This window comes from Uranotaenia lowii, chromosome 1, assembly GCF_029784155.1.
Source record: "Uranotaenia lowii strain MFRU-FL chromosome 1, ASM2978415v1, whole genome shotgun sequence".
NCBI classification, from domain to species: Eukaryota; Metazoa; Arthropoda; class Insecta; order Diptera; family Culicidae; genus Uranotaenia; species Uranotaenia lowii.
In genome coordinates, this window is record NC_073691.1 from 188,450,090 (window position 1) to 188,461,215 (window position 11,126).

Genomic DNA, 11,126 nt, shown 5'->3' on the forward strand with positions numbered 1-11,126 from the left:
AAAACACCTACACAATCCAACAGTTTCTCAGGTTTTGGAACGGAGGAATCGCATTTTCGGAAAGTACTACCTATTCCTTTTAAAAGCTTTTCGGAAGATGTGTTTTTTTGCAACTCCTCTTTTTTCCAGAAACGCGTTGAAAGCTAGTGCACTTTCGGGGAAAATCCATTGCAATGTGTTATACCTTGTCCTTGCTTTTCGGATAGAAGTTTCGACTTCTACCAGTTTTGCCGGGACGGAAGATTTAGAACTAAGGGTTGGTTTTCTCGCCAGCGAAATGGCCCTTATCGTCATAACAATCACTGGACGCAGTAACTTTCGGGTTTTTTTTTCGGGGGAAGGCAAGTTTCAAGCGCCCTCAGAAGCTTCAATAAATTTCTTACTGGAACCACCTACCCAAATTTCTTGCCAGCAAGCAGGAAGTCTTTGGTTCGATTCACCCAAAAGTGAGGTCAAACTAATTTTTTTTGTCTTTATTAGAGAGACTTTCTCATACTAATTTTGTTTTACTGAAAAAAATATTAGTTTCCTAATCCTAGCTTAAATTTGCAGAAAACATTTTTTATCCTATTTTTAAATTTTTCATTTTGAAGACAGAAAAGAACGGTAAGTCGTAAAATCCACCGGCTGACAAGTGCAGCGAATCGGCAACCCATTTGGTTGGTTCTTCTTTCCCTCATAATGTAACGGTTCTGTTCCATTAATGAAAGCCTGCGACTGACGGCGGGTCCAGAAAGACCCTGCAAAAGTGTCGTAAATTGTCTTCTCACACTTGACTGAATTTCTGTGTGTGTGTTCTTCTCTCCCTTCATCTCGTTTACACCGTCGCAGCTCCAGCTCAGTCAGAACAAGTTGACCACCGTTAGCAGCAATAGCAGCACATCCGCCAACGCTTCTTCTAGCAGCAGCAACTCGACCCCGGCCAGCACTTCCGCTTCCGGTAGCACCGGATCCGCCCCGGTTGAAACAGGCCAACCATCGGCAGGACAGCAGCAGCCTCCGAAATCCGACCAGAAACCGGTCGAGTGTAATTTGTGCCATCGTAAGTTCAAAAACATACCGGCCCTCAACGGGCACATGCGACTGCACGGAGGCTACTTCAAGAAGGACTCCGAAACCAAGAAATGTGATAAAAAGGAACACACCGGGCCTCCGCTTCAGACCGCCAGCGTGGGAGTGCGAGCCTTGATCGAGGAGAAAATCATCAACAAACGGAGCAAGGATTTGAAGGTATGTGTTCATGTTTCGGATCGATAGCTATCAATGTGATGTGTAGTTTCAAAGGTGGCCCTTAAAAATTACAAAAAAACTTTCGGCTCTTATATTATTGATGAAAATATTTTACGCAAACGTGCATCAACAGTAACATAAAATGTATTGGAAAAAATAACAAAAATAACAAAAAACGACAAAAATGTTACCAAAAGACAAAACCTGTTACAGAATTGATAAAAATGACAAAAATGGAACAAAAAAAATACAAATGGAACAAAAAGGGAACAAAAATGGAACAAAATGAAACAAAAATAAAACAAAACTGGAACAAAAATGGAACAAAAATGTCAAAATGACAAAAATGGAACAAAAACGGAACAGAAATATAATAAAAATGGAACAAAATTGTAACAAAATGGAACAAAAATGCAACAAAAATCTAACAAAAAATTAACAACAATGGAACAAAAATGGAACAAAAATGGAACAAAAGTGGAACAAAAATAGAACAAAACTGGAACAAAAATGAAACAAAAATGGAACAAAAATCTAACAAAAATAGAACAAAAATGAAACAAAAATGAAACAAAAATGTCACAAAAATTATTAAAATGACAAAACTGTAACAAAATAAAAAAACTGGAACAAAAATGTAACAAAATGGAAGAAAACTACAACTACAATGAAACAAAAATAAAATATAATGGAACAAAGAAGGAACGAAAATGGAACAAAAATGGATCAAAATCGAACAAAATTGCAACAAAAATGGAAAAAAAATCGAACAAAAATGGAACAACAATGGAACAAAAATCGAACAAAAATGGAACAAAAATGGAACGAAAATAAAACAAAAGATGAAAAACAATGGATCCAAAATGGAACAAAAATGGAACATAAATGGAAAACAAATGGAACAAAAATGGAACAAAAGCGGGACAAAAATGTAACAAAATGGAACAAAAATGGAACAAAAATGAAACAAAAATGAAACAAAAACGGAACAAAAATGAAACAACAATGCAACAAAAATGGAACAAAAATCGAACAAAAATGGAACAAAAATGGAACAACAATGGAACAAAAATCGAACAAAAATGGAACAAAAATGAAACAAAAATGAAACAAAAGATGAACAACAATGGATCCAAAATGGAACAAAAATGGAACATAAATGGAAAACGAATGGAGCAAAAATGGAACAAAAATGGGACAAAAATGTAACAAAATGGAACAAAAATGGAACAAAAATGGAACAAAAATGAAACAAAAACGGAACAAAAATGAAACAACAATGGAACAAAAATGGAACAAAAATGGAACAAAAATGGGACAAAAATTTAACAAAATAGAGCAAAAATAGAACAAAAATGAAACAAAAATGAAACAAAAACGGAACAAAAATGAAAAAAACAATGGAACAAAAATGGAACAAAAGTGGAACAAAAATCGAACAAAAATGGAACAAAAATGGAACAGCAATGGAACAAAAAACGAACAAAAATGGAACAAAAATGAACAAAAGATGAACAACAATTGAACAAAAACGGAACAAAATGTAACAAAAATGGAACGAAAATGGAACAAAAATCGATCAAAAAAGAAACAAAAATGAAAAAATGTCACAAAAATAAAAAAATAATAAAAAAAAAATTGAACAAAAACGTAAAAAAACAAAATGAAACTGGAAAAATTGAAACAAAATGGAACAAAAATGGATCAAACATGGAACAGAAATGGAACAAAAGTTAAACCAAAATGTCACAAAAATGACAAAAATGACCAAAAAACGAACAAAACGAGAAAACATAAAATAAATCTGGCACCAAATTGTAACAAAATGGAACAAAAATGCATCAAACATAAAACAAAAATGTAACAAAAATTAAACAAAAATGGAACAAAAATGGATGAAAAATGGACAAAAATGACAAAAATGACAAAAATGACAAAAATGACAAAAATGACAAAAATGACAAAAATGACAAAAATGACAAAAATGACAAAAATGACAAAAATGACAAAAATGACAAAAATGACAAAAATGACAAAAATGACAAAAATGACAAAAATGACAAAAATGACAAAAATGACAAAAATGACAAAAATGACAAAAATGACAAAAATGACAAAAATGACAAAAATGACAAAAATGACAAAAATGACAAAAATGACAAAAATGACAAAAATGACAAAAATGACAAAAATGACAAAAATGACAAAAATGACAAAAATGACAAAAATGACAAAAATGACAAAAATGACAAATATGACAAAAATGACAAAAATGACAAAAATGACAAAAATGACAAAAATGACAAAAATGACAAAAATGACAAAAATGACAAAAATGACAAAAATGACAAAAATGACAAAAATGACAAATATGACAAAAATGACAAATATGACAAAAATGACAAAAATGACAAAAATGACAAAAATGACAAAAATGACAAAAATGACAAAAATGACAAAAATGACAAAAATGACAAAAATGACAAAAATGACAAAAATGACAAAAATGACAAAAATGACAAAAATGACAAAAATGACAAAAATGACAAAAATGACAAAAATGACAAAAATGACAAAAATGACAAAAATGACAAAAATGACAAAAATGACAAAAATGACAAAAATGACAAAAATGACAAAAATGACAAAAATGACAAAAATGACAAAAATGACAAAAATGACAAAAATGACAAAAATGACAAAAATGACAAATATGACAAATATGACAAAAATGACAAAAATGACAAAAATGACAAAAATGACAAAAATGACAAAAATGACAAAAATGACAAAAATGACAAAAATGACAAAAATGACAAAAATGACAAAAATGACAAATATGACAAAAATGACAAATATGACAAAAATGACAAAAATGACAAAAATGACAAAAATGACAAAAATGACAAAAATGACAAAAATGACAAAAATGACAAAAATGACAAAAATGACAAAAATGACAAAAATGACAAAAATGACAAAAATGACAAAAATGACAAAAATGACAAAAATGACAAAAATGACAAAAATGACAAAAATGACAAAAATGACAAAAATGACAAAAATGACAAAAATGACAAAAATGACAAAAATGACAAAAATGACAAAAATGACAAAAATGACAAAAATGACAAAAATGACAAAAATGACAAAAATGACAAAAATGACAAAAATGACAAAAATGACAAAAATGACAAAAATGACAAAAATGACAAAAATGACAAAAATGACAAAAATGACAAAAATGACAAAAATGACAAAAATGACAAAAATGACAAAAATGACAAAAATGACAAAAATGACAAAAATGACAAAAATGACAAAAATGACAAAAATGACAAAAATGACAAAAATGACAAAAATGACAAAAATGACAAAAATGACAAAAATGACAAAAATGACAAAAATGACAAAAATGACAAAAATGACAAAAATGACAAAAATGACAAAAATGACAAAAATGACAAAAATGACAAAAATGACAAAAATGACAAAAATGACAAAAATGACAAAAATGACAAAAATGACAAAAATGACAAAAATGACAAAAATGACAAAAATGACAAAAATGACAAAAATGACAAAAATGACAAAAATGACAAAAATGACAAAAATGACAAAAATGACAAAAATGACAAAAATGACAAAAATGACAAAAATGACAAAAATGACAAAAATGACAAAAATGACAAAAATGACAAAAATGACAAAAATGACAAAAATGACAAAAATGACAAAAATGACAAAAATGACAAAAATGACAAAAATGACAAAAAATGACAAAAATGACAAAAATGACAAAAATGACAAAAATGACAAAAATGACAAAAATGACAAAAATGACAAAAATGACAAAAATGACAAAAATGACAAAAATGACAAAAATGACAAAAATGACAAAAATGACAAAAATGACAAAAATGACAAAAATGACAAAAATGACAAAAATGACAAAAATGACAAAAATGACAAAAATGACAAAAATGACAAAAATGACAAAAATGACAAAAATGACAAAAATGACAAAAATGACAAAAATGACAAAAATGACAAAAATGACAAAAATGACAAAAATGACAAAAATGACAAAAATGACAAAAATGACAAAAATGACAAAAATGACAAAAATGACAAAAATGACAAAAATGACAAAAATGACAAAAATGACAAAAATGACAAAAATGACAAAAATGACAAAAATGACAAAAATGACAAAAATGACAAAAATGACAAAAATGACAAAAATGACAAAAATGACAAAAATGACAAAAATGACAAAAATGACAAAAATGACAAAAATGACAAAAATGACAAAAATGACAAAAATGACAAAAATGACAAAAATGACAAAAATGACAAAAATGACAAAAATGACAAAAATGACAAAAATGACAAAAATGACAAAAATGACAAAAATGACAAAAATGACAAAAATGACAAAAATGACAAAAATGACAAAAATGACAAAAATGACAAAAATGACAAAAATGACAAAAATGACAAAAATGACAAAAATGACAAAAATGACAAAAATGACAAAAATGACAAAAATGACAAAAATGACAAAAATGACAAAAATGACAAAAATGACAAAAATGACAAAAATGACAAAAATGACAAAAATGACAAAAATGACAAAAATGACAAAAATGACAAAAATGACAAAAATGACAAAAATGACAAAAATGACAAAAATGACAAAAATGACAAAAATGACAAAAATGACAAAAATGACAAAAATGACAAAAATGACAAAAATGACAAAAATGACAAAAATGACAAAAATGACAAAAATGACAAAAATGACAAAAATGACAAAAATGACAAAAATGACAAAAATGACAAAAATGACAAAAATGACAAAAATGACAAAAATGACAAAAATGACAAAAATGACAAAAATGACAAAAATGACAAAAATTACAAAAAATACAAAAAATACAAAAAATAAAAAATTGCATAAATTTCAAAAATTATAAAAATGATAAAAATTACAAAAATAACAAAATGACAAAAATTATAAAAATTACAAATTGACAAAAAATTAGAAAAATTACAAAATGACAAAAATGACAAAAATAAAAAAATTGCATAAATCTCAAAAATAACAAAAATTACAAAATTTACATAAATTACAAAAATTACAAAAGTTACAAAAATTACAAAAATTACAAAAATTACAAAAATTACAAAAATTACACAAGTTACAAAAATTAAATATTACAAAAATTACAAAAATTACAAAAATTACAAAAATTTCAAAAATTACAAAAATTACAAAAATTACAAAAATTACAAAAATTACAAAAATGACAAAAATCACAAAAATTACAAAAATGACAAAAATGACAAAAATGACAAAAATTACAAAAATTACAAAAATTACAAAAATTGCAAAAATTACAAAAATTACAAAAATTACAAAAATTACAAAAATTACAAAAATTACAAAAATTACAAAAATTACAAAAATTACAAAAATTACAAAAATTACAAAAATGACAAAAATCACAAAAATTACAAAAATTACAAAAATTATAAAAATGACAAAAATGACAAAAAATGACAAAAATGATATTAAACCATGCGCTACCCTAGTGTGTAGATCTAGTAGTAGTTAGCATGTTTCGGTGTTTGGTGTTCTAATTCCAGTGATGTTCTTCCCCATTTGATAACTTTAGAATCTGTTGTTGAAGGGTTCATTCGTAGTGCCGGCACCTCCGCTAACTGCTCGACGGTTGCTGGAAGCTAGCGAAGCTCTTCTATCACCCAAACCGGGTACGGTAGCGATCGTTTCCACCCACAATGGAACGACGCAGATCATCAACCCGAAGGTGGCTATGAGCTCCCAGTCGACAGGGACCGAAGTCAAGGATGCCACCCTGATCGAACTGCTCAAGCGAGGAACGAAAGTGGCGGTCAAGCGTACCTGTTCCGACCCTGGTCAGCTAGCGATCACCACCACTCAGACAGCCGCCACTCAGCAGACCCGAACGGTAGTCCTCAACAGTGCCCCTGTAACGCCTGGCTCTAGTTCTCCCTTGGCTTTGTCCATTGCCAATAGCTCCACGTCGAGCTCGGCGATCCTTACCACCAATTCAACGACCTCCCTTGGTAACTCTTCATCGTCTTCGTCGTCTTCGGCTGTGGATTCTACGCCTCTCTCACTCACGATATCACAAGCGCCTTCCGGCAGTGCGGACGTGTTCACTTTAGCCTACTCAACTGATGCCACCGGTGCCGCTGCCTTCTTTAGTGATAACGACGTATACAGTGTTAGCGATACGACCATGCTATTGCAGGCCGTCGATTCCATTCAGCTGCTGCAAGATTCTTCCTCAACCGAGCAGCTGGACGAGATAGCTTCCCTCTCCGATTACACAACCATAAATGAGCAAAGTTTTACCCCCTCTCGACAGCTGCAAGCGGTTCTGGACTCTCCTTTACCTGAGAGTTTAGCAGAGTTCAGCACACTCCATTCCAAAGATTTCATCCTGTACAATGCCAGCAATGTCTCGAACAGCGATCCTTCCGCCAGCCAAACTTCCAGCTCACCACTACCGTCACCTTTAGCCTACCCAACACCTCCAGCCTCTCACGAACCGGTAGCCCAAGCGTCGCCATTCTTGGACGACTCTCGTCACTTCTCAGACGCCAGTTCATTCTTCGACGATAAGCGAAACGCAACCTCCAACCTGCTCGATGATAACTTCTTCAAGACAGACAACAAACATGACGAGAAGATTCAAGCCCTCAAAAATGAACTGCTGGATGAAAATCACGATATATTCCGGAACAGTAAAAACATTCTCGATGATCATTGTGCCGAACTGTTCAAAAGCGAAGACAGCTTTTTTGTCGAGAGTACGGTGTCGAACAAACAATCTACCGATTCGTCCAATACCATCCGAGATCAGGACGAAGCTAATGCCGCCTCTAAAATAAACTTGGATTTTCTAGATGAAGCCCAAGTCTTCATCAACGAAACTCGCAACACTTCCTCTCCTCTCTCCAATGCTTTTTTCTCTGCCACCATGTCCAGTGCAGAGGAAGTCAAAGAAGCCCTCGAAGAGGTGCTCCCGAGCGATGAAGATGTTGTCATTGCCGAGTCCGATATTGATCTCTACTACTTGAATGGGCTCTCCTCGCTGCAATCCCAGATGATGCCCAACTCGGAAGACCCTCTACTATCATCATCTCCGAAAGATTTCGCCCATAGACAGCATCAAAAGTTTCTCTTTGAACAACAACAACAGCAACAGCAGCAGCAACAATCCGGCAGCAACACATTCTCACCACCGAGTGCCAAAAAGCTAAAAATCGACGCAGAAGTCACAAGTGATATCAAAAAAATTCCACTAACCGTACAAACAGAACCGATTCCAAAAGACAGCGCCCACACCGGCGACTCCGTGTTTCTCAGCCCCAGTAGCATCTCGTCCACTAGTAGCACCAGTAGCAGCATCAGCGGCAACAACAACAACAACAACAGCTCCTCGAAGCTCCAAAGCGCCCTTTTGCGCAAACGATCTTCCCAAACGATGTTGCCCACTGTAACAATCCGAAAGGCCCCAATCTACCACTCAAAGTTACGCAAATCAGCCACAGCACTTCCCGTAACACATTACACACCTCAACCGATGCTAAACCCCAACCGTACAGCTCCGGGACTTTTCTCGACCATCTCCCTCTCCAACCTTCCCGGTTCCGACTCCACCGTCGACGATACCTGTGACATCTTCAGCGAACCACCCCTCCCAATACGGCCTCGAATTAACCTCGGCCACGACTACCAAGCCAACATCCCCGAGTGCCACCGACCGACCTATCACACCCTCTCTCGGCACCTCGATCATCAACAGTGGGACCCCACCCTGATCCAGAACGATCAGCAGGTCGCCCGCTTCGTCGAGCTCTCCCGTTCCTCGGCCGTCCCACTCGGGTGTCACTCGGAGGAAAGTGCCCTCAAATCGCTCTTGGAAGCCCAGGGCGAAATCCACATCGCCATTCTTAACCTGATGCAAACGGCTCCCTCCAACATTCACCGACGATGGGCCGCTCAGGAAATGGAACAGTTTATCCACGGGCTGGAACTGTACGGCAAGGACTTCCATCGGATCGCCTCCGAACTTCTACCCGGCAAATCGACCAGTGACTGCGTCCAGCTGTACTACTTCTGGAAAAAGCTTTGCGTCGACTACAAAACTACCCATCTGCTGCAGCACGGGGACAATTCGATGAAGTTCATCAACCTGAATGCCAGCGCCGACGATCTGCTGCTGGATCACATCGGCTACACGAGCAAGACGGTCACGGTTGGAGTAGGTGGAGGCAGTAGCAGTAGCAGCTCCAACAGTGGAAGCGACGTGCGACCGCACGTCTGCGAAGTTCCCGACTGTTCAGCGGTGAGTAGCCGAACCTTTTTTTTATCGTCTCAATCACAAATCTGAAAATGGACAAAACTGATAGAAGTGACTTTCCCTATAGATAGAAAAAAAATACAAAACAAATTCCAATTGTAAAAGCTGTCAAAATTTTTCTGCTCAGAGGGGGAAGGTGTATCTTCTAAATTGTCTTGTCCAATTTCAGAGATGCCAATTTCTTCTTGTCAAATGCTTCGACTAACTAAAAACAAACCAACTGCCATGCTTTCTCTTTTGTCTCTCGTCCTTCCATCCTTCCAGAGCTTCTCGTCCAAAGCCGCCCTGCACGGCCACATCCGAATCCACTGTATTGGCCGCTCGGCGACGCAGCTCGGGGGCACTTTGCAAAATGGTAATTTCTTGAGTGCTTCCTCTACCGCCTCCGGTAATCCCATTAACCCTACTACTAACAACCACATACCGACAAAGGACGATTATCCCTGCAAGGTGTGCGGCAAGTAAGATCACCCCAGTAAATGAACGTTTAATTAGCAAAAAAAAATACAACAACAATCTAAAAGGAAAAACACACACGAACAGCAAACAATTTTATGAAAAAAAAAATATAATAAACAGTAAACAAACTATGCGCTGCGCGTCTATCTCTTCTCTATTGTTGACTGAATAGCGTTCTCTTTAGTTTGAAGTAATCTTCCGTATTATGCTTTAGTTTTGCTAAAACTGGAAAGAATCAGAACGAACAGTATCAGATTGATTTAGGCAGCTGAGGCTGAGCTACTTTCACCGAAAAAATCTCTTTCGTACACTTTCTAGGGAGCCAAATGTGTGTTTCTAGCCCTAACTCTAGCGAGTTTGTGTCTTTTTCTATGTTGTGATCGTCCAACCAATTAGTGGTTATTCTAGTATTGGTGCCGTCTGTAGTTCGAGCCAATTTAGTTGACTGATAACATCAAACAAAACCAATAACTGTAGCTTTTACTGACCTATCACACAAACACACTCACACCTTGCCACATAACATTGTACAGCAACTTTTGATAGTAGAGCAGCTTACGAGAACACAATAGGCGTTTAGGGAGTCCATTGAAGGTTAAAAACAATCGTGTGTCTGTCTCTTTCTACCGCATCTATCTATCCTTACTTGCGCCTGTCTTTCATCAGAATGTCTGTTTAAGCGTGCCAAAAGAAAAGAAGAAAAACAATGTAGTTCCGAAAATGATAGATAGCAAATCAGTGAGAGAGAGAATTAGAAAAACCAAAAAAATAAAACATTTCAGTGCCGCTTCTTATGTCAGTGTGTGTTTGTGTACATATTTACATCTAGATATACATATACATTTTGTCTGTGTGCTGCGTCCCAACTTACTGAACATACTGTAACAGCGATGGATAGCAACCAAACCAACGCACCCACCAAACAATTGCATCCCCCGTAGCCATTTCATGCCTTTCTTAGCGTTCTCGGAAACTTTGCCACCCGAGAACAAACACCTTTAACAACTAACTACTTTT

At 34.8% G+C, this 11,126-nt stretch overlaps 1 protein-coding gene across 5 annotated transcripts in view; it reads left to right on the forward strand.

Moving 5' to 3' along the window:
* Window positions 1-11,126, forward strand: part of LOC129740513 (serine-rich adhesin for platelets) — a 420,359-nt gene that overhangs the window by 393,524 nt on the left and 15,709 nt on the right. For 2 of the 5 annotated variants that reach the window (XM_055732213.1, XM_055732220.1), the window contains exons 9-11: window positions 832-1,230; window positions 6,912-9,635; window positions 9,915-10,111. In XM_055732213.1, the coding sequence (XP_055588188.1) occupies window positions 832-1,230; window positions 6,912-9,635; window positions 9,915-10,111 (3,320 nt within the window). The remainder of the gene's footprint in view (window positions 1-831; window positions 1,231-6,911; window positions 9,636-9,914; window positions 10,112-11,126) is intronic. The other 3 variants (XM_055732228.1, XM_055732236.1, XM_055732244.1) reach the window with 3 other exon arrangements.